The 24,696-nt window shown below is 43.5% G+C and overlaps 1 protein-coding gene across 1 annotated transcript in view; it reads left to right on the top strand.

The window, feature by feature from the left end:
* The window catches only part of plch2a (phospholipase C, eta 2a), a 59,801-nt gene that overhangs the window by 21,952 nt on the left and 13,153 nt on the right, over positions 1 to 24,696 (top strand). Inside the window, exons 7-16 of the mRNA XM_063463047.1 lie at positions 2,279 to 2,482; positions 3,128 to 3,248; positions 8,449 to 8,620; positions 10,583 to 10,690; positions 13,963 to 14,118; positions 16,170 to 16,268; positions 16,732 to 16,829; positions 23,062 to 23,150; positions 24,139 to 24,321; positions 24,517 to 24,624. Of these exons, the coding sequence (XP_063319117.1) occupies positions 2,279 to 2,482; positions 3,128 to 3,248; positions 8,449 to 8,620; positions 10,583 to 10,690; positions 13,963 to 14,118; positions 16,170 to 16,268; positions 16,732 to 16,829; positions 23,062 to 23,150; positions 24,139 to 24,321; positions 24,517 to 24,624 (1,338 nt within the window). The remainder of the gene's footprint in view (positions 1 to 2,278; positions 2,483 to 3,127; positions 3,249 to 8,448; positions 8,621 to 10,582; positions 10,691 to 13,962; positions 14,119 to 16,169; positions 16,269 to 16,731; positions 16,830 to 23,061; positions 23,151 to 24,138; positions 24,322 to 24,516; positions 24,625 to 24,696) is intronic.

Below are 24,696 nucleotides of genomic sequence, written 5' to 3' on the forward strand. Positions count from 1 at the left end.
GTTGATGTGTTAAAGACCTTCATCTTCAGATTCTAGCAGCTTCTTTTCATTCAGTGCTTACATCGTTTCTGGTTTTAGGCAGTGATGGGAATAACGGCGTTACTTTTTTCAGTAACGAGTAATCTAACTAATTACTATTCCTATCGTTACAACACCGTTACTGTCACTAACAAGAAAATGCGGTGCGGTCGTGTTACTATTTTTCAACAAGCAGACGTCGAAGCTGTGTTCAGCTTACAGCATCTTATATCAGTTGCACGGAAGTAGCTGTCTATGCAAGTAATCTGGGCGCTACAGCTTTAAGCAGGTGCGCGCTCCCGCGGACGGTAATCACTTTCTGCCCAACGATCACTTTTTGGCACAATACCTGGAGCTAAGGGGGCAAAACAATGGTGCTGCTGTTTGACTGAGGAAGAATAAAGTAGTCGTGGTAAGCCAATCACATGACCACTTAAAGACAAAGCAGCAAGGTGATATATACCAGTTTTTAAATTGTGTTGATAGGCCACGTAAAACCAGAGTCATGATAAACAATATATACACGTGTTTTTTCCTCAATAGTTTCGTCACGTTTACTGTCTAAGGACAGCGCTAGCAAGCACTCTCTGCTTATGAGCAAAAAACAAAAAAAAACAAACCAAAAAAACAGCCCGTTGGTGTTGGTGGAAAAACGCACCATGTTGACCAATCAAAAATGATATGGCAACATGACATTTGGTTGTTTAGGAAGAGGGGGAAGATTTAGAAGTGACGGTGGGAGAGAGAGAGAGAGCGAGAGCAGAAAAAGAGAGAGCGAGTTTTGATATGTGAGAGATTTGTGACGTTTAGCGTGTTTGGAGTGTGTAGTTAATGTGTTGTCTTGTGTAGTTAGTGTGTAGTGTTGGGGATAGTTTTGTGTTGTGTGTCGGAACAATGAGGCGACTGCTGTCTCCAGGTAGAAACAGGAGTGATACACCTGCTGCTGTCAGACCTGCAGGTATCAGGCTGTGATGTTCTCCTTTATAGTGGACAGAAATTATTATTTTGGAGTGGCACAAATAATTTGTGTGGCATCTTATTGAAGAACAGCTGATTGTTCTGTAAATAGTTTGAAATGGTTATTTAAAAAACAGTAAAAGGTAAATGGCTGCAAATAACTTTGTTTGCAAAACTTGTGCATAGGATTTTTAAATTGACAATTTATATTTGCATTTAAAGTTATGAAATATGATTCATTAATGTTTGTGGTTGTTACAGTAAAAAATAGAACTTTTTCTACTCGGATTTTATGTTTTTTGTCTGATTTTAGAGCAATTGTGTTACTACAGTATGTCAAAATGAAAACATAACTGCAAATTCAGACACGTGAGGTTGTGCTGATGATACCAAACAAGGCAAAGCAAATAGTTTTTAAATGTGTAATGTAGAGGGAAAATCAAAAGTAGTTAAAAATGGCCAATTAAACTAAAGTAACACAATAGTTACTTTTCAAGTAATTAATTACTTTTAGAATCTTGTAACTCAGTTGCTAACTCAGTTACTTTTTTGAAGAAGTAACTAGTAACTATAATTAATTACTTTTTTAAAGTAACTTGCCCAACATTAGTTTTAGGAAATGCCACTGAAATTTGATTTTGGGCAAAATGACCAATCATGTGTCAGCTAAAGGTCTACATCAGCAAAAGACCAGCTGATCTCCAAGAAGCATAAAGTTAAAGATGAAACACTAAGAAGCAGCATGCAAGGGCGAAAAAAAGTGATTTTTTGCAATAGAAATATTTAGTTTAAAACTTTAGTGTAAAGCCATATTTTCTATCATCATAGCAATATGAGGGAAATGCCGCAATATTTTGCTAATATAATGCAAAACTACAAGCAGTATAATCCAGCTATGTCAGCATCTTTTGTCTAATACTGAAAAGTATTTTTGTTCTCTTAATGTTGTGATTTTTTTTCACTTTTGTTCTCATTTTCTTTTAAATAAAGGAACGAAAGTTTTATAATATTTATCTGTATTATATGTCTTGATAAAAATATTGCATTCACTAAGTTCTATATTTTATGTTTTAATTAAGCATTGTGAATGACATATAGAATCTGAGTCTTTAAAGTTAACATATTTCCCTGTTTCCAAACTCAGAGCTATACCTGTGCAGAACATACTACTACATTAAAGTACTAAGATTTAACAACTTCCAATATAGTTGAACCTACACTTCAGACTAGACCTGAGACCAAATGATTGGATAAATGATTAGACGAACCCTGTAGGAAAATTCTTTGTCCAACTTCGTTCCAGGTTTTACAAATTATATGCGCAGCCCAGCAGGGGACATCTTCAACCCAGATCACTACAGCGTGAACCAGGACATGACCCAGCCCCTGTGCAACTACTTCATCGCCTCATCACACAACACTTACCTGATGGGTGACCAGTTAATGTCACAGTCCAGGGTGGATATGTATGCCTGGGTGCTGCAGTCTGGCTGTCGCTGTGTGGAAGGTTAGCATGCACTCATACATACACTCACAGTACACAGGTACAACTTAAATAGTGTCATACTCTTAAAGGCAGGCAGTGGTCCCAATTTTTGGATTGCCTTGTTTGTTTAATTCAACAGTTTACAGAATCTGACTCAGACAACACTGTAACACCAATTAATGTAATAAGCTGTGTTCTTAATTCAGCCTGAGCATTGCACTTTCTTGACCTTTAGGGCTGGGGCATTGTGTTGACACACCCCTCAAAGCTCCAGACCAGCAAACTACCAAAACTAATGCTTTTATTGGAGTGGTTACACTTGCTGTGTATTACGTGTCAGAGACTTTGGGTTTTTGTAGTTTTTTTTTTTTTGTTTTTTTTTAGTTAGTCATTAGTCATCTGGGTCAGCTCTGTTGATAAAAGGTTACTGATACAGTCTTCTTAGTTATATTACGTTATATTAGTGTGTAGTGTAAACTCACATTCAGGGTGCTGTGTGTGAACTTGCCTGCAGGCTTATCTTAGTTTTGTCATATAAACGAATAAATGGTAATTAGGGGACACGTTGTCCTTATCTTGTCTTTTAAACTCTATCCCATCATTGTCTTGCTTTAGTAAGTTTTGCACATTTCAGTGACAGCTTTGTCTCTTCTTTGCTGTCTACAGTTGATTGTTGGGACGGTCAGGATGGCGAGCCCATTGTCCATCATGGCTACACCCTAACCTCTAAGATCCTCTTCAGAGATGTCATTGAGACAATCAACAAGTACGCCTTTGTCAAGAATGAGTATGTTTGCTCTCACTTATCCTTCCATAGTTATCCTTTTTAACTGACTTGCACTGATGACCGGGTTGTGCCAGTGAAAAAATTGCCAAATCTTCTCTGCTAATGCCAAACACCTTCTGCTGCTATTGACTCTTGTTTTGAGAGTCTGGTACCTCAGGTTCTGATTATCTGGAGACTGTTTGGTACCTTATTAGCAGCACCTGTTAGCATGGACTCTGCTAAAGCAGTCAGTTAGTGCATGTCATGTTCAATTGATCTGGATAGGGCCTGTGCTATACGGCAACTTCAAACTGGTGTTCTGCAAAACCAAGTTGCAACATGATGTGGAGTGACCCCTATGACCATCTCCACATTGAAGGCCAAGTTCCATGCAATGAGTGATTTCAAAGACAGACCATGAAGTGGGCATCGCAAGAGGACGACAGCACAAAAAGAGAGTTTCCTCATCTTATCAGTACTCGGGCTCTCTACCCTGACAATCTGGAACAGACTGCACAAAGCCTTTTCAGTCCAATAGAGAGGCCTGCCATGACTGCCCTTCTCCATCGGGGCCTGATTGCACTGGTGCTGGCAATGTGTACATTTGAACCTGGAGATGTGGAGGAACCTTATGCTCAGCAATGAGTCCAGATTCTGGCTATGGCAGTTGGACTGTAGAGTTAAGAAGAAGACATGGAGACCGCTATGCTGATTGCTGCACCGATAGTGTAACAGCTTTTGCAACATAAAAACAAAGCCACACCTCTTGGCATGTAACACCCCCACCCATTAAGAACCAAACTTGGGGTTTGGTGACATATCTAAATAGCACCGGAGAGTCTGCTACAAAGTTTTCCGAACCTTTTTTGTGACAGATGTCGAGAACATAGTTCTGAATAATCAGTGACCAACGCATAAGCCACTGGTTGTGATTATACATCCTAGAGAGGAAAACCAAAGGGTGGTGATCTGTGAACTCTGACTTGACTCTATATAAACTTCAAAATGTTGCAACGCCCACAGCAAAGCAAGTGTCTCCTTTTCAATGGTAGAATACCTGAGCTGATGTTTATCAAACTTGTGAGAGAAGTAACTCGCAGGATGGTCAATGCCCTGGGTATCCTCCTGGAGAAGCACTGCTCCTGCCCCAACTGCACTGGCATCTATTTCCAGTTTGAATGGTAAAGATAAGTTAGGAGCAGACAAGACAGGAGTGCAACAAAGTAGGCCCTTAAGGCTTTCAAAAGCTTGTTGGCAACCCTCAGACCAAACAAAAGGCTTTGAGGGACTGGTTAAGTCATTGAGAGGGGCAACAACAGAGGAAAATATTTACAAAATCGCCGGTAATATCCTGTTATCCCAAGGAAACGGCGCAGTTCCCTCCTGGTGGTTGGTTGGGGGAACGCCTTAATTGCAGAGACTTTGGCATCTGCAGGGCACACTTTTTGTAGACCAACCTGCTGGCCAAGGTAGAGAACACTGCCTCTAGCAAAGTCACACTTGGCAAGGTTCAAAGCGAGGGATGCATTTTCTAGGCTAGTGAAGACTTCTTTCAACGTAGCCGTGGAGGTTGCCCAGTCACTACTATACACAACTATATCATCTAAGTATGCTCTACAATTGGGGATGTTTCCCAAAACTTTGTTGACCAGTCTCTGAAAGGTTGCAGGAGCATTACAAAAGGCATAACCGTGTACTGCAGGAAGTGGTCAGGAGTTACAAAAGCTGAAATGTCTGATGCTTCCCGTGTCAAAGGCACTTGCCAATACCCTTTTAACATGTCAAGTTTAGCAATGTATTTTGCAGGCCCAATTTCATCAATGCAGTCATCAATAAGAGGTAAGGGATGTGCATCTGGCACAGTGACAGAGTTTACCTTTCGAAAGTCGGTGCAGAATCTTGGAGTTCCATCTGACTTTGTGTCTAAGAGACATGGTGAACTCCAAGAGCTGGAGCTTGGCACTGCAAATCCATTCTGAAGAATATACTCAACTTCCTGTTTTATGATTTCCCTCTTTGCTGGGCTAACCCAGTAAGCGCGCTGTTTGATTAGTGTAGGTTTAGTCAGCAACACATGTTTTATAACAGTGGTTTGAGATGGTACGTCATTGGAATCCCAACATGAGTGTTATGATATCATTGCTCTGTTCATCAGGAAGGTGGGACAGGTATTGTGGTAGTGTTGACAATATCAGGGAATTACCTAGTCGAGCACTTTGAGGCTCAGCACCCCGTAACACCAACCCTTCTTCATCTGGAGTAACGTCCACCTTGGAAACAGAAGCCATTGGGGATGTAGCCACTTGCTCTTGGACCACAGACGGCACAGTTGAAGGTTCACAAGAGCTGTACAGCTTCATCATGTTGACGTGACACATTCTAGTAGGACGTCTAGGTTTGGGGTCTGAATAATGTAGTTGGTCTTGCTGAGCTTTTTCTCTACAACATAAGGACCAGAGAATTTAACAGAAAGAACTGAGCCAGGATAAGGCAGGAGAAGGAGCACTTTGTCACCTGGCTGGAATGAACGGTCGACTGCCCTCTGCTCAAAGTGTCTCTTCATCTTTGCTTGTGAAGCGGCTAGTGCATTCCTTGTTAGGTTAAAGAGGGCTTTTTCCCTGTCATTTAGTGTTCTGACATACTCCAGAAGGCTCTTGGTGTTGTCAACCGGATTAGCCAGCCTCTCTTTAAAAATCTTTAAAGGACCCCTCATCTCACGCCCAAACCCCAGTTCACCAGGACTAAACCCCAAAGATTCTTGGGTCGCTCCACAGCAGGCAAATAACACCAGGGGAACACTTTCATCTCAGTCCCATTGAGAACTGTAACAGTGTTTTCGCAACATGGACTTCAAAACTGTGGTTTGCCTGCACCAGTGTGTGAATGTGAGAGTGAATGAATAGTGGAATTGTAAAGCGCTTTGGGTGCCTAGAAAAGCGCTATATAAATGCAATCCATTATTATTATCATTATTCAAAGTCTGATGAAACCTCTCTGGTGCCCCCTGACTCTCAGGATGGTGAGGACTAGAGGTTATGTGTTCGATGCCTAATGTTTTAAGGGCTTGGTCGAATACTCTCGACTTAAAGTTGGTGCCTTGGTCTGTTTGCACAACCTTTGGCAGACCGAATGTTGAAAAGAATCTCACCAGAGCTGTAATCCTCTGTAGTGGGATTGCCTCAGAAACCTAGTTGAAACACACATCAACAGAAACTGGTTTCCAGTTTTAGATTTAGGTAAAGGCCCCACACAGTCAACAATCACTTTTTGAAATGGCTCCTCTACTACTGGGATAGGACAGAGGGGAGCGGACAGAGGAATTATTTCATTTGGCTTGCCAGTTATTTGGCATACATGGCATGTACGGCAGTATTGAACAACATCCGATTTCATTCCTGGCCAGAAGAAATGTTTCAGATGGAGATATGGAGATGAGACTGCAAACAGTGGCCCATATTTCCACAGTCCGGGACCAAATGTTACTCTCCAAGATGACAATGTTCGGCTCCACAGAGCGGGGTTTATTAGACACTACCTTCAGAGTTTGGAAGTGGAGAGGATGGAATGGCCTGCCTGCAGTTCTGCTAATACCTAACAGAACCATACTGGCCAACTCACAACCAATGCTGGTTGAATAAAGTGATGCCATCCCATGGCAGTGGGTGACCCAGCTGGTGACCAGTATGAGGAGGAACTGCCAGGCTCTTATGGTTGTCTATGGTTCTTCCACATGCTACCAATATGTCTTGTTTCTTCAGACTTCAGTCATCCAATCCAGGAAACGACACCAAACAAGTCAATAGCAGAAGAAGCTGTTTGGCACTGATGGAGAAGATTTGGCAAGTTTTTCATGGGCGCAACCCACATACTCAACTTTGCTGCTCAACCCACCCACTGCTAAATCCACTTTCCTTACAAATGTAGCACCAATGAAGGGGAAATAAACAGGCTTTCCAGTGGTATATGGTTTATTGCCAACAAGCACTGTTATAACTAAGAAACACAAATTTACTTACTTTTTGTGCTAAGTTTACACACACACACACACAGGTCTGGTCTAACACGCTACCTTTCGTTGTGCTTTGTGAAAACTATATTTTTCTGCTAATTTACAAACAGAGTCATGCGGAGGCATTGCTTCAGTTCCTTCACTCACAGCCTCACTTTACTTCCAGAGATCTGAATACAGGGAAAATAATCTTAGAATATTCTCAGGAAGTAGGTTGTTAATAGCTCTACATGTAACTTGTGCGGTGTGAAAATGAACTAGATCTGAATGAATTTTAGTATTTTTGATTTTAAGAATAGAGAATTTTTATCATCTCTGTATTCAGTGTTATGTGTTATCCTTCTGGTCTTTTATGCAGTATGTGTAAAGATGATAGTGAACATTTAAAAGTATTGCCCCAAACCTCTTCACAGAGACTCAAATAAGGTGAAATCACATTGTTGTCCAGAATACTCTCAGTATTGAACTATAATGTATTAGACTTCCACTTTATCTCTTATCAATTAGCATACAGACTTCTGCTGTTAAATTGATGAATAACTTGTTGTACATTTTCATGGTGTGATTACTGTTCATCACTGTAGTAGCACCAGTTGTTGCTGATGTTGAAGAAATTCTTCTCTGGGTCTGTATCCTCCCATAAAGAACGTTATGGTCCATGTATAAAAATGTTCTCAGTTCCTCCACCAGGTCCAGAGTGGCTTTTTGCTGCAGTGTGACCGTAGTGATCTCCTCTGTCATAAACTCTGTGACTTTTTAATACCATCACCTTACTGCGCTCTCAAGCCCACACTGAGAGACGCTCTTGTAGCGTTACCCTGGAAACCCGCCAGCTAGTTTTCAACTAGTGTCCTCCTTACAAAATACTGCAAGGACTAATAATTTAAACTAAGTAGTGTTAAAATGGGGTTGGTATTAGTCCACCAGCTGTAATCCAAAATTAAACCTCAGTAACACAACAAATACTCCAAACCGGATACAGAGAGTAGTGTAAACAAAAACAAACAGGCATCGTCAAACAGTGAACAACACTGTTACACAGCCATGTATGTGCCAATGCTCTGTCATTACTGTAATTTACAGTATTCTTTCACCTGTACTGACGGTAAAATCAAGAAAACTCAAAGTGTGAAAAGTGTGAAATAATTAAGCTGTGCTGTAACAACCAGCTGAGACAGCTCTCTTTCTCCAACCTGTGTGATTGTCTGCTAGCTACCCAGTGATCCTGTCTATAGAGAACCACTGCAGTGTTCCCCAGCAAAAGAAGATGGCTCAGTACCTGACTGAGATCCTGGGGGACAAGCTGGATGTCTCCAACATCAAAGCTGATGAATCTGGGCAGCTGCCGTCCCCAGAAGCACTCAGGGGCAAGATCCTTGTGAAGGTAAAATCCCAATATGGATGTTTGAAAGTGACAGATTTTCTTTGGTGTGAGGAAGCAGTCCTCCGGCAATTATCTCAGCTTACTGCTTTTATTATCCAGAGTCTGAACCTCACAGAGTAACTTCAAAGGTATATGATATAATGGGGTGATCAAAGTATTGAGACAGAAGCAGAGAGTGACATATGAAGCCAATAGAAAGAAAACAAAAATCACTTTGGACTATTTGTGTGTGTGTGTGTGTGTGTGTGTGTGTTAACACTAGATGGTAGCTGGATTATTATCTGGGTGTTTGTGTTATTGTACAACAATATCTTAAGAGCAGACTCTGCAGATAACTGGTTGCAGGTGCACTTCTGGGTCATGAGCTACATTCAGATCTCTGAAAGCTCTGAGGGATCAAATGTTGATAGAGATGTGCTTCCCTCATTTATTATCAGATTAAATGTAATTTATGACAGCTGAGACGGCGCCCTTACAACCCTTAATAGAGTAGATACACACAAACTGCAGTAGCCTTCAGAGCCAGCTTTTTCTTCAGCAGTGGAGTCTTGTGTGATGCATACAGGCCATACTTATTGCTTTCTCTGAGACAAATGTACCTGCTGATTCCAGGTCTTTCTGTAGCTGTCCACAAGTGCTCCTCTGATTATTCACTCCTCTGTCTGAATCTTGCAGGGCGCATGTGGTCGTGGTGGGTTTATGATGAAATTATGTTTTTTCCTCTTCTTCTGGATTATTGCCCCAACAGTTTTCACTGGAACCTGGAACAGTTTAGAAATTATTATCAGTATGTTTTGCAACAATAAGGTTGTAAAGATCTTGAGAGAGATCACTGGTTTTACCCATCATGAGATGTTTCTTGTTAGACACCTGGTTAATGAGCCCCTTTAGAAATAGTTCAATACTTATTTCATATGTACAAAACAAAACAGTATATATACTGCATGCTTTGATCTAGAGCATGTATCAGAGGGAGCGGCGGGAACAGGTTGTGACCAGGGTGTGATGGTCTGCAGAGCTGATGTCTGTTCGTTTCCCGACTCTTGATTTGTACTGAATCAATTTGGCAGCAGTGATTTTTTTTTTCTGCTGTCCTCACTGTCCTCTATAGTCTGTCCTTGTCCTGTTTGGTGGCTGATCCAAACCATACAGTGATGGATGAGCAAAGAACTGACTGTGTTATTGCAGAGCAGAAATGTATCAACAGCTTCTAAGACTGGTTGAACTTCCTGAGCTGGCAGAGGAAGTGGATGCTCTGCCAGGCCTTTTCTGATGATTGTGTCTGTATTGGGGGACCACTTCAGATCCTGGAGGTTTCCATAGCACACACTATGCTGCTGTGCATGGAGAGGGGTTCCTCCTGAAGGCCACAGTTCTGAGCGTATTCACCTCGAGGTTACTCTGACTGCACCACAGAGCCACCTCTGTATGCACATTCACTGCCGTCCTAGATGAGTCTAAATGCTGTCATGTGATCTGCAAACTGTACTGTGTACAGGGAGAAGAGCAGAGGAGAGAGGACACACCCCTGGGGGGGATTGGTAAACCTGCAGTGAAACCCACTGAGGTCGTCAGCCAGTTGATGGTTTCCACACTGTGGTGGGATGGTCATGTCCTGGAGAGCTCGCTACACTGACGCAGCTGAAAACCTATTTTTCTGCTTTTCAGACAAAAACCAAACTTTGGGGCAGTCTTTTTCAGAACACGTAGTCCACCTGTCTGAAGTTATTTAGGTTAATTAATTAATTAACTAGGTTAATTTAATGTTACTTTAACTTACTTTGAATTAGACACGTTTTAGCCACAATATCCAATTAACCTCCAACCCAGTGCTCTACATTAAAACCACCATCGATGTGTATACTACATTGACATGCACATTGTGATCATACTATACGGTGAATATCTCTTCTGTGTCAGAATATAAGAATCTCGTGTGATTTATTTTGTCCACTCTGACAGGGAAAGAAACTTCCTCCCAACATAGACGAGAATGCAGAGGAGGGAGATGTGTCTGACGAGGACAGTGCTGATGAGATGGAGGATGACTGTAAGCTGATCAATGGGGATGTATGTACCTATCTGGTATCTATTTGTTCAGTCTAGCAAAACAATTTGCGTCCTTTTGTCCAGCTGATGAAATGTGAGGTATGCTTGTATTTCTTGGTGCTAATGCTTCATGTCCCTCTTCCATTTTGCACTGGTTCCTTAATGATATCCAGATTCTGATCTGACTATATGTATAATTCATATTATTATACAGAGTCTTACTCCCACATCTGGAATGTGTTACATCACTAACATGAATTATGTAACGTTATGTATCGCTGCTGCTCCTTGTTTGAAATATGGGTTTCTGCATGATGGGGTTGTTTTTCCCCGTCTGCTCAGACCTGGTTATCGTTATCCAAGTATTCTTACAAATGACATAATGCCTGTCAACCTCAATGAACACTCACAATATAATCTTGTTTTTACCTCCTGAGACCTGAACTCTTTCATGGCATGCATTTTTAATTTCTCTTTGATATTTGGGCTGATTGGGACCTGATGAATGGAAAAACAAAGAATTACCAGATTTTTTATTTTTTTTTACCTGATTTTTGTTTCTAAGAAAAATGAGAGCCACATATGAAGATATTCGTTTAAAATTTCGATAGAACAGTAGCAGTATAATGTCCTCGAAAGTGGATATCAGGCCCTTGTAGAGCAAAATTTAATATTTTGGTCTAAATAACCCAAAATGTGATGTCCACATATGTGGACGGCAGGTCCTAGGAGGTTAAAGACAGTATATAAGAATGACATGTTACACCACTTCTGGAATGGGTTATATCACTGACACAGTTGGGCTCATGATGAAACCTGACCTTTGGACGGCCTCTGGAGGAATGCTGCTGTGCTCTCTCTCTGCTTAGACTGATGGAGCTGTTGGACTGCAGCTTAATTCTCACTTGGTTCTAGTAAAACTGTAGATTCAAACCTTGAGTGAAGATTTTAAAGAATAGCCATTACTTGATGTTTAGTAGCTGCTCTAGGTGGAGCTGAAATTTGTTTGTCGTTAGGAAGTTAAGGTAGTTCTTTGATAATTCTGCTCTCAGCATGACCGATCTGGAGAGTTTGGCAAATAATTTTAGAAATAGGTTTAAAATGTTTTAATTATATTTTATGTCTTAACAATTCCATTCTTAATTAATATGTTGTTTTATAATATAAATATAAAATGTATGCCCCTTTTATTTTTATTTTATGTTTTATTCATTTAGGTACATCTGCAAATGTTTAAGGTTCATGGAAATCTTCACAGTCCAGTGTTTTAGTTTACAAGGAACTAGAAAGAAGACAATATTTGTGGGTTATTCCTTTAAAAATAATCAAGCGAGTCCCTTTGAACTTTGGTTTGAAATTTCTGCATTTTAACTTCCCTTATTTTTCCAACACTTTTGTTCCCTGATAAATTCCGAAGTATATAATTCAGTGCTCAAAAAAGAAAGGAACAGTTTAATCAGAAAATGACATCAGGTCCAATAAACTCTGTTCAATATCCCAATTCTTTGATCTTTGGGCTGAAGGAAGAATAACACTCTGTGTTTAATGCTCAATCAACAATCTCTTTATTCCATACAACACTTTGAGCATAAACGTCTGGATGGGAGATGTGGACAGGAGCGTGTCCGCCAGATCTCGAAGTGTCTGACCGTTTCTCACATTCTTATAGCTTCAGCCCCCCTAAACATCATAAAACGTCATAAAACCTAAACATCCACATTCTTTCTCTCTCAGTGAGCCGAAGTTATGGCTTTCGCTTCATGTTCTGTTCTTTCTAATCAGACAAATACAGCCATGATTCTCTGAAAACAGTATTTCTTATAAATCAGCAGTATAATCCATCATAAAACAGTGTAATGATTTCACAATCTTTAATCCAAGGCATAATGTGGCCTATAGCCGTATAATGATTCAACAATTCTTTGATTAGAAGTATAAGGTGGCATAAGATAGTATAATAATCTCACAACTCCTAGGATGTTGATTTAATCAGTTAAGTAGCAGCCTGGGTTGTTTACAAGTTTCACCATGTGCTGATGGAATTAAAAGCACGTTAGTTTCATTAGAGGAGCAACAATGAGACCACCCTCTAAACAGGAATGGATGCACAGGTGGAGGCCACTCACATTTATTCTCGCCGTCTGTTCTGAACCTTTTTCACTACCTTTGCATTTGGCTAGGGTCAGTATCAATACTGGTAACACGAGGCAGTACCTGGACCGTACAGAGGTAGCACAGGTAGTCCGACTCCTCCTTCAGCATGTGCCATTCCCAGAAGTTTTCCTTTGTCTGCCAGCACAGTCTCAAGACCATGGAGGAGATTCCAGGAGACAGCCAGCTACTCGAGGCAGCTGGACAGGGTCAGAGAAGGTCCTTAACCCTCAGCAGGAACAGAATCTGCTCCTTTGTGCAAGGAGTCACAGGATGAGCACTGCAAGAGCTACAAACTGACTCCAGCAGGCTGCTGGTGGGAATGTCTCTGACAACCCACCGTCCTCTAGTGCGCCCTGTGCTCACTGCTCGGCACTGTGGAAAATGATTGGCATTTGCTCGTGGTGGCAGGTCCACTGCTGGTGTCCTGTGCTTTGTACAGAGGAAAGCAGGTTCACCCTGAGCACATGTGACAGATATGAAAGGGTCTGGAGAAGCTGTGGAGAACATTATGTTGCCTGTGACATCACTCAGCATGATCAGTTTGATAGTGGGTCAGTGGTGGTCTGGGGAGGCGTATCCAATGGAGGGGCCCACAGACCTGTATAGGCTGGGCAATGACACCCTGCTTGTCACTAAGATGAAATCCTGGGACCTGTTAGACCCTACACTGGTGCAGTGGGCCCGGGTGCACGAACATCCTCGTGTGATGAGAGTATGCAGACAGTTCCTGGTGGTCGAAGGAATTGAATGGGCGTTTAACAGCCAGCATGTTCGGCTGACCTAAATTCAGTAGAGCACCAGAACTGTTTTCAAAGTGAGCAGTGTTAATGATACTGATGTGTTACTATGTTATCAATATTACTGATACCATAATGCTTAAAGGTTGTGACAGGGAAGAAAATGATACATAAAAACAAGAGTGCAAACAGCAACAAGAGTGACCTTAAAAATGTCATCGCAGACCTGTGTACTTTGAGGTCCTCTGGGAAAGTGTCACAAAATAAATTAATGTCCACATTACATATCCTGTAATTCATTACAGATTATATAAATCTATCTCAATAAGACAGTTTTAGAGTTGCTGACTTTTTCACCTGTTGTGTCACAGCTGAAATGATTCTGTTTAACTCCTCCTCCAGATGTCAGCTGACAGAAAGCAAGTAGAGAACATGGCCAAGAAGAAGCTTGACAACTTGATGAAGGAATCCAAGATCCGAGACAGAGAGGATCCAGACAGCTTTACCATCACAGCCCTCCCTCCTGCTGGGAAGACCATGGATAAAACTGGTAGTAAGGTAAACACAGAGAGCAAATATTTTGTCTCAGTATCCATTTCAACCACCCACAGAGGGCGCCATAGGGGTCGGGTGAAGTGTGTGCTTGGTGGCAGACTGATTACTAGCTTCCAAGTCTAGCGACTGGGACATGGAACGTCACCTCTCTGGTGGGGAAAGAGACTGAGCCTGAACCGAGCTGTGTGTGAGGTTGAGACGTACCACCTAGATATTGGCTTGGGTTCTGGAACCAGCCTTGTGGAGAGGGGCTGGACTCTGTCCCAGTCTGGGTTTGCCCTCGATGAGAGGCAGCGACTGGGGTGGGATACCAAGATTGGAGTTTTTGCCAGTGTCCAATAAGGTTTGCTCGCTGCGCTTTTGGGTCAGGGAACGGGTACTGACTGTTCTCTGTACTTATGTGCAGAATACCCGGCTTTCTTGGAGTCCCTGGGTGGGGGTGCTCGAGGGTGCTCCACATGAAGACTCTGTTGTCCTACTCAAAGATTTTAGCCCTCACGTGAGACCTGAAGGGGCACAATTGGGGGAACGCCCTTCTTGGCAATCCAAATTGTTCATAACGAACACCATGCTCGAACATAAGGGTGTACATAAGTCCTCGTGGCACCAGGACACCTTAGGTCACAGGACCGCAGGACCTCCTTAATCCCACTGACATGTCTTCTTTAGAGAAACAGACTCATCCATCACTGGGGGCGAGGTCACTGAGGCAGTTGAACAACTTTATCAGGTGGCCTCCAGTTCTCCCTGGAGTGGTTCACAGCTGAGTGTGAAGTGATGGGAAGAGAATCATCACCTCCAAGTCGGAGGCCATGGTCCTAAACCAGAAAAGGGTGGAATTTAAGTATCTTGGGGTCTTGTGAGTGAGGGTGAGTGGGACATTGACAGACAGATTGGGGCTGCAGTGGCACTGATGTAGTCGTTGCACTGGTCTGTTCCGGTGAAAAGAGAGCTGAGTGTAAAAGCAAAGCTCTCGATTTACTGGTCGATCCGAAGGGTGACTGGCCCCTGCCTTAGAGAGAGGGTGAGGAGGTATGCTGTCCGGGAGGGGCTCAGACTAGAGCCGCTACTCCTCCACAACGAAAGGAGCCAGTTGAGGTGGTTTGGGCATCTGGCAAGGATGCGTGCTGGGCACCATCCCACCAGGAGAAGCCCGGGGCAGACCCAGGACACACTGGAGAGATTATATTCAATGCAATTTTATTTATACAGCGCCAAATTACAACAGGAGTCACCTCAAGACTCTTTATACTGTAAGGTAAACCCCTTACAATAATACAGAGAAATCACCAACGATCATGTGACTCATATGCACTAAAAACAAGTTATTTAGTGCATATGGGACAGTAATCTGTGTATGAATTGCACTCAAATTCTAAAAATCTATTGAATTTATGGGCCCACAGACCAGTGAGTACAACAAAAAAGTGGATACACCAAACAACTAATAATTTCACTGTCTCATGTTTTCTGCTGATCTGGAAGTCCAAATGAGACGAGTAGGAAGAGGAAAGAGTACAACGTTGAACCGTGTAACACCTTCCAATAGGGTCGAAACTTTGTGGGAAACCAATTCCGAGGCAAGAGAACAATAATTTCATGTTTGTTAAAATAAGAAGGCTAAATCAAAATTATCTCCAAGTATAAAGTCATGATTGACATTAAGTTTGATTACACACAGCTTTTTTTCTGGGTTTCTTGTAGTTTGCGTGTGAGGTTGGTACACACGCAGTGTCTACCCAGTGGTACCCAGTGGTTGGGCACCACTGGGTAGAAATCAGTGCTCTCCGACTTCACTGGCATAAATGTAATAATTCATGTTTTCTTCCTTTAGAATCTTTGAGATGCACCTAAACCATCACTCCATTTCTATCATGAGCCACAGTTTTGATGGATTTTTTTCATCTCTTTAAAGTTGAGATTGTGTTCCACCTCAACTTGTATTGTATTGTATTTGCCTTCCAGTATGAGGTGGAAATGTAGAACAGGTTTAAGCTAGTGATACCTTTATTTTCTTTATTTCTTTAAAACATACATTACTCCTGTCTTGTCAGGGTAAACGTAAGGATGCGATGGACACAGCAGATGAGGCTTTTCCAAGCAGCAACAAGCGCTCAGGCCGCTCCTTCATAGAGAGCTTCTCTAAACGCAAGGTAAACTCTCCTGTTGTCTCATTCAGTTTTCTGCTTCTGTGAGGACGACAAACACTGACACTGTAGAACTGACCTGTTGAAACAGAGTTTGCATTATTATGAGTTATTGCTTATTAGTGAAATGATTGGTTCAGGTGAAGACAGCATATCTAAGCATATTTAAATATATGCACACTTATTCAGAGAGTTGCTTTTTGTTAGTTAAAGTAGGATTCAATTAATCAATTAATGTCATCTTTATGTATTTGATATTGACTAGACTGATCACTCTTACAAAAGATGGTTAACCAGCATTAATTTATTTGCATCCTTTGTTGTGATGACTAAAAGACTTCTTTAAAATTAAGTTTATGTCTGTTATTATACATTTAATCAAAAGCGTCCATGATGGTTTAAAACGTCGTCTTCTTGTCTTTTCAAAATGAAAGAAAAACTTGGAACAGTCTCGTGTGCTTCCTCACAGAAAAAGGCATCCAAGCTGAAGAAGGTCTCAAGCTTTGAAGACACAGACACAGACCAAGAAAGCACAAGTAGTGCTTCACGTGCCCCGCTGCATCACAGGTATGACACACCAACGCACCAGTGTTTCGTTCAGACACACAGTCTCCATGCAGAAAGGTTAACAAAGAAGTGCTGTCAGTAAAAAGTTCAGACTGAAATTTTGAGTCTGTTATATATTCAGATCATATTTATTTTGTAACTGTGGGTAGAAAAATCTGATTATCAGACAAATCTGAAACTTACCAAATGTGGCAGCTTTCAAAGGGTCTGAACATTTTCAGAATGCTTCACTGTGCTGATCACATACAGGCATACCCACTGCAACACAGCAGTGCTGCCAGTGTCCAGTCTCATCAGGTTATTTTGACGAATGCTAAATCACCAGAAATATCTTTTTTTTTTTTTGTAATAACCCACCTAATAATGATTATGAAAACCAAAATGGGTTTATAGCTCTTCCTCACAGTCTTTGAACATACTTTTGAATATCAGTCAGGGTTGTGTTCTTATTGTTTTCATTTGGATGGTGGTCTGTAAAGTACTGGCTCCTTTCGATGTTGAGGAGCAGCGGCTCTACTCTGAGCTCCTCCCGGATGGCTGAGCTTCTCACCCTATCCCTAAGGGAGAGGCCAGCCACCCTTCGGAGGAAGCTCATTTCCGCCGCTTGTATCCGCGATCTCGTTCTTTCGGTCACTACCCACAGCTTGTGGCCATAGGTGAGGGTAGGGACGTAGATCGACCGGTAAATTGAGAAATTCGCTTTTACACTCAGCTCGCTCTTCACATGACGGACCGGTGCAGCGGCCGCATCACTGCAGCCGCAGCACCAATCCATCTGTCGATCTCCAGCTCCCTTCTCCCATCACTCGCGAACAAGACCCCGAGATACTTGAACTCTTCCACTTGGGGCAGGAACTCATCCCCGACCCGGAGTGGGCACTCCACCCTTTTCTGGCTGAGAACCATGGCCTCAGATTTGGAGGTGCTGATCCTCATTCCCGCTGCTTCACACTCGGCTGCGAACCGTTCCAGTGCGAGCTGTAGGCCATCACCCGATGAAGCCAACAGAACCACATCATCCGCAAAAAGCAGAGATGAGATTCTGAGGCCACCGAAGTGAAAGCCCTCCACCACTTGGCTGCGCCTAGAAATCCTGTCCATAAAAATTATGAACAGAATCGGTGACAAAGGGCAGCCCTGGTGGAGCCCATCACCCACCGGGAACGAGTGACTTATTGCCGGCAATGCGAACCAAGCTCTTGCAACGGCTGTACAGGGATCGAATGGCCCGTAGCAATGGGCCAGACACCCCATACTCCCGCAACACCTCCCACAGGACACCCCGAGGGACACGGTCGAATGCCTTCTCCAAGTCCACAAAACACATGTAGACTGGTTGGGCAAACTCCCATGCACCCTCAAGTATCCTTGAGAGGATAAAGAGCTGGTCCAGTGTTCCGCGACCAGGACGAAAACCACATTGTTCCTCCTGTATCCGAGGTTCGACTAGCGGATGAACTCTCCTTTCCAGCACCCTGACATAGACTTTCCCAGGGAGGCTGAGGAGTGTGATCCCCCTGTAGTTGGAACACACCCTCCGGTCCCCCTTCTCAAAGATGGGGACCACCACCCCGGTCTGCCAGTCCAGGGGTACTGCCCCTGATCTCCACGCAACATTGTAGAGGCGTGTCAACCAGGACAGCCCTACAACGTCCAGAGCCTTCAGGAACTCGGGGCGGACCTCATCCACACCAGGGGCTCTGCCACCAAGGAGTTGTTTAACTGCCTCAGTGACCTCGCCCCCGGAAATTGGCGGGTCATCCCCTTCGTCCCCAGACTCTGCTTCCTCCTCGGAAGATGTGTCAGTGGGATTAAGGAGGTCCTCGAAGTATTCCTTCCACTGTCCGACAATTTTCTCAGTCGAAGTCAGCAGCGCTCCGCCAGCACTATACACAGTGCAGGTAGAGCACCGCTTTCCCCTCCTGAGACGCCTGACAGTTTGCCAGAATCTCTTCGAGGCAGTATGAAAGTCTTTTTCCATGGCCTCTCTGAACTCCTCCAACACCCGAGTTTTTGCTTCAGCCACTGCCCAAGCCGCATTCTGCTTGGCCTGTCGGTACCTGTCAGCTGCCTCCGAAGTCCCACAGGCTAACCAAGCCCGATAGGACTCCTTCTTCAGCTTGGCGGCTCCCTTCACCTCTGGTGTCCACCATTTGGTTCGGGGATTACCACTATGACAGGCACCAACCACCTTGCGGCCACAGCTCAATGCAGCAGCTTCGGCAATGGAGATGCTGAACATGGTCCATTCGGATTCAATGTCCCCAGTCTCCCTCGGAATGCTGTTGAAGCTCTGCCGGAGGTGTGAGTTGAAGATCTCACGGACTGGGGCCTCTGCTAGGCATTCCCAGCACACCCTCACTACGCGTTTAGGTGCACCGGGTTTGTCCAGCGTCCTTCCCCGCCACCTGATCCAACTCACCACCAGGTGGTGATCAGTTGACAGCTCAGCCCCTCTCTTTTTCCAAGTGTCCAGATCATATGGTCGCAGGTCTGGTGATACGATTACAAAATCGATCATCGACCTGTGGCCTAGAGCGTCCTGGTGCCACGTGCACTTATGGACACTCTTATCTTCGAACAAAGTGTTCGTTATGGCCAAACTGTGATTTGCACAGAAGTCAAATAACAAAACACAGCTCGGGTTCAGATCAGGGAGGCCGTTCCTCCCAATCACGCCCCTCCAGGTCTCGCTGTCGTTACCCACGTGAGCATTGAAGTCTCCCAGTAGGACAACAGAGTCTCCAGGTGGAGCACCTTCCAGCACCCCACCCAGGGACTCTAAGAAGGCTGGGTACTCTGAACTGCCACTCGGCGCATAAGCGCAGATGACAGTCAGGACTCGTTCCCCGACCCTAAGGCGCAGGGAACAAACCCTCTCATCCACCGGGAAGAACCCCAACGTACCGGCAGCAAGCCAAGGGGATATTAGAATACCCACCCCAGCCCGCCGCCTCTCACCAGGGGCAACTCCAGACTGAGACAGAGTCCAGCCCCTCTCCAGGACACTGGTTCCAGAGCCCAAGCCATGCGTAGAGGTGAGCCCGACTATATCTAGCCGGTACCTCTCAACCTCACGCACTAACTCAGGCTCCTTCCCCACCAGAGAGGTGACATTCTATGTTCCAATTGCCAGTCTTGGTAGCCGGGGATCAGTCCGCCAGGGCCTCCACTCCTGGCCGCCGCCCGGCACACAATGCACCCGACCCCTACGGCGCCTCCTGCGGGTGGTGGGCCTGCGGGAGGATGGGCCCATGTCCCCTTTTCGGGCTCTGCCCGTGCCCCATGGACTAAGGCCCGACCACCAGACGCTCGCCCTCGGGCACCGTCCCCGGGCCTGGCTCCAGGGCGGGGCTCCGGTAACCCTATCCCGGGCAGAGTAAACTGTTCCCTCGATGTTTTTCTCATAAGGGTCGTCTGAATCGCTCTTTGTCTGGTCCCTCACCCAGGACCAATTTGCCATGGGAGACCCTACCAGGGGGCAAAAGCCCCCAGACAACATAGCCCCTGGGATCCCTGGGACACACAAACCCCTCCACCACGATAAGGTAGCGATTCACGGAGAGGAGATTAATAACAGGTATGATTAAATACAGAGATGTCTATTAACACATAGTGAGTGAAGAAGAAACACCCAGTGCATCATGGGAATGCCCCGGCAGCCTACGTCTATTGCAGCATAACTAAGGGAGGATTCAGGGTCACCTGGTCCAGCCCTAACTATATGCTTTAGCACAAAGGAAAGTTTGAAGCCTAATCTTAAAAGTAGAGATAGTGTCTGTCTCCTGAATCCAAACTGGAAGCTGGTTCCACAGAAGAGGGGCCTGAAAACTGAAGGCTCTGCCTCCCATTCTACTTTTAAATACTCTAGGAACAACAAGTAAGCCTGCAGTGTGAGAGCGAAGTGCTCTAATAGGGTGATATGGTACTACAAGGTCATTAAGATAAGATGGGGCCTGATTATTTAAGACCTTGTATGTGAGGAGCAGGATTTTGAATTCTGGATTTAACAGGAAGCCAATGAAGGGAAGCCAATACAGGAGAAATCTGCTCTCTCTTTCTAGTCCCTGTCAGGACTCTTGCTGCAGCATTTTGGATTAACTGAAGGCTTTTCAGCGAGTTTTTAGGACATCCTGATAATAATGAATTACAGTAGTCCAGCCTGGAAGTAATAAATGCATGAACTGGTTTTTCAGCGTCACTCTGAGACAGGATATTTCTAATTTTAGAGATGTTGCACAAATGGAAGAAAGCAGTCTTACATATTTGTTTAATATGTGCATTGAAGGACATGTCCTGGTCAAAAATGACTCCACATTTGCTGTTTTACAGCTAACTGATCATTGTAAATAACTAATACAGCTGGGTCAAGTCATGGCTTTTTAAGTAACATCTTAATTACTGCCAGCTTGAAGGCCTGTAGTATGCAACCGATTAATAGAGAGGTAGGCTGATCATATGGTCGGAAATAACAGCAACTGGACCTCTTTAAGTTTCTTGAAGACATTGCCCCTCTACTCTGATCACATGGAAAAAGGGGCTCACACAAAAAGGGTGTGGGTCGTTATCAACAGAAGCTTCATGTGAAACCATTGTGAGACTTTGCCTCACCCTGTCATGTGACCTATTGAGATCACCTGATTTCAAAACTGGATTATAGATGGCAGACAGTTAGTGTCATAAGCTGTTCAAGGATGGTCGTCCACAGTGGATATAGAGGCTTCTTTCACTCCTCTTTCAGTCTTCTCTGTCCAAAATGTGAACATTGGATTCCTTTGGCCTTTAGATGCAGATGGACAGCTGAGTTTTGTCCTGTTGAGGTGGCTCTTCTATGTTGTGCTATGTGTTTATAGAGTAGCTGTTTGGTTTCTCCAGTGTAGAGGTCTGAGCATTCCTCGCTGCACAGCACACACTGTGTTGTTTACTTTGTGTTTGGGAGTTTTGTCTTTGGGATGAACCAGTTTGTGTCTGAGTGTGTGGCTGTTTGTCATTGTTCTGTGTGTCCTACTGTTTCTCCCTAGTTGCTTCTTTCCCACCACTTTACTAATTTGATGAAAACCCAATTGAGCCCAATGTTTTAAGAGCTTTCTTTACATGTGTGTGTTCCTTTTATTTCCCTTCTAGCTCTTTCTGACTGAGGGAACAGTTTTTCCCCTATGTTCAGGGTTCTGATGATTTTGTGTTCCAGAGGTTGGTGGGAGTCAAAGAGTAGGTACTGGTCTCTGCGTGTTTGCTTCCAGTTAAAAAAAACAATTGAATCGTCTGATTATGTAGACGAGAGGTTATTTTGTTGAGAAGATCAAACACTTTATAAAAAAAGTCCTGAAAATCTGTAATGCTGCACCACTCCCCAATTTTCCTGATTTTTAGCTGAAATCAGCTGATTGTAGTGTAAGTGTGCAGAAGCAAAAGCCACTCAGTCTGTGTGAGGTGTGTCTAACTGGTTCCCTTTGTCTTTCTGTTTATGGTCCAATATCCACAATTTTCTAGATAGAATTTCTAACATTTTGTGTGATAGTAGATCAAAAACAGCTTGAGCTGATGTAATTTTGTTGAAAATCAGGTCAAGATCACACCCAATGTGAAAATCAGCAAGAACTTTATGTTACTGACAATTTTTTATGGATTGTTTTCAAACTTCAAAACATATACCAGGCCTCGAGGGACACGAACACCTTGGTTGGCTAAGCGTTTGACTCTGACTGTCATGGCTGGTGCCCAAGTTCAAAGTTTACCTCAAAAAAAGAAACTATATCGAGTAAAATATCATAAGAAAGGGTGTAGAGAGGGGTGTACACCACACTTTCTCCTTTTTCAATACCATGCCTAATACTAGCCTTTTGGGATATTACATCTTTGTGTGGATCTAAACAGACTGTCAGCAAGAACAGTCAATAATTACACACAGGGACAGCGGTCCAAAAAATAAATGAATGAAACTACAGGAACACACTTTAGGTTTGAACCCTGTTCAGCTCTATCCTATGATGAAACATTTCTATCCTGATGGGAGGGGTCAGGGTGACAGTGCATCGCCTGGAGGACCTGAGCGCCCACTAAACGGTTTCAGCTCAAATGAACACCTGTGTTTCGCTGACATGTTCACCAACACTTGAACCAGCCACATCCCCTGAGACTTGCAGACTCAAAACCAACTCTGTGTGATGTTTTTTTCCTTGTCTTGCCAGCTGTTTCCACACGTGTCACCTTTTGTCTTTTGTCTATTCTACAGAAAGAAGAAAACCATGAAGCTGTCCAGAGCTCTGTCAGATCTAGTCAAATACACGCGGTCTGTGGGTCTCTATGACATCGAAGCACAAGGTTAGCAAATGTATTTTCACTGCACAAAGCTTAGTTTATGGTGACAGTGCCCTATAAGTAGGGATGGGGAATTGATAAGATCATTATCAGCTATCGATTAGATTATTTATCAGTTCTCTTATCGATTCTTGTTGGCTCTGCTGTGAGAGTGAACCATTGCTAAGCAGCATGTCAAAGGGATTACATTTGTACAAATTCATTGCTTGCTGTGAGGTCAAATATCTGTGCATGTTGGAGGTAGTTCCACTCTTTGTTGTCGGTCCTTACTCAAAAAAGTAATGTATTACACAGAACACCTTTCTTAAAAGTAATGCAGCATGTTACTTAATTGCTCCCAGAGAAAAGTAACTTATTACACTACTCAATACATTACTTTCCTGTGAAACGCACTGTCTCTTCATTACTATTTAACAGTATAAAGCTGTACGCTACAGTCCCACACACCGACACAAATCTCTATCCTAATGCTATTTTGTTGATAGCATGATGCAGAAATGAAAACCAGGGCAAAGTGATTCTACAGTAGAAACATGAACAGGTAGAAACTGAGGCTGCAGCCTGACTGCTCATCACTGCTGGTTTTACCTGTTGAAGTTGAGGGTCCGGCTGCTGGGCTGTGATCGGCAGCTTTAACATCACTCTTGGTTCTTGGCTAGCTTAGCCAAAGTTATATTAGCAACATAATGCAGTTGTTTCTGTGCTCTATGCACTCGCATCCTTTGCGCAGTAAAAATAAAATAAATGTCCGTATCCACTCTATGCACCATGTCGTGATTTTCCGATTCCTGCACATGAACTGAAGTGCAAGTGGAACTGAGATCAAAAGGCAAGCAGTCTAACAATTCCAAGGAACTGAACCACTGGTTCTCTACAAGAACCAGTTCTCAGTTTCCCATCCCTAACTATAAGTGTAATGTACCTACTACTGCATTTTCTTTACTTGGAAAGTTTATGAGCCTCAGGAAGAAAACTGTGCTATCCTTGGCAGCTAACTGTGGCTGGCAGGTATCATCTCTGAGTGAGACTAAAGCCCACCAGGTGATGCAGCAAAAAGCATCGTCCTTCATTCAGTTCAACCAGCGGCAGCTGTCCCGCATCTATCCTTCCTCGTACCGTGTGGACTCCTCCAACTTCAACCCTCAGCCCTTCTGGAATGCTGGGTGCCAACTTGGTATGAATGTTGAAACTATATTCAGTATGGCCAAACATTTAGTGTAATAGCAGATTATGAGTGATGCTTTCAGTTTGTCATGACTAAACTAATGTAGGTGGTGCTCATGCCAAATGGTTTTCCCTCAGTGGTTGTTACCCAGCACATTAAAGGTTTCCAATCTATGAACAATGAAGTGAAATGCTTTGATTTCAGTTGCACTCAACTACCAGTCTGAAGGCCGGGTCCTCCAACTCAACAGAGCCAAATTCTATAGCAATGGCAACTGTGGCTACAACCTCAAACCGGCCTTCATGTGCGAAGGTATTTCACTAGTTTGTCATTTTTCAGTGTGTTATCAGTTTCATTGCCTTTCATTAGTTTTGATGCTTATTT

This window comes from Pelmatolapia mariae, linkage group LG20 (assembly GCF_036321145.2).
Source record: "Pelmatolapia mariae isolate MD_Pm_ZW linkage group LG20, Pm_UMD_F_2, whole genome shotgun sequence".
NCBI classification, from domain to species: domain Eukaryota; kingdom Metazoa; phylum Chordata; class Actinopteri; order Cichliformes; family Cichlidae; genus Pelmatolapia; species Pelmatolapia mariae.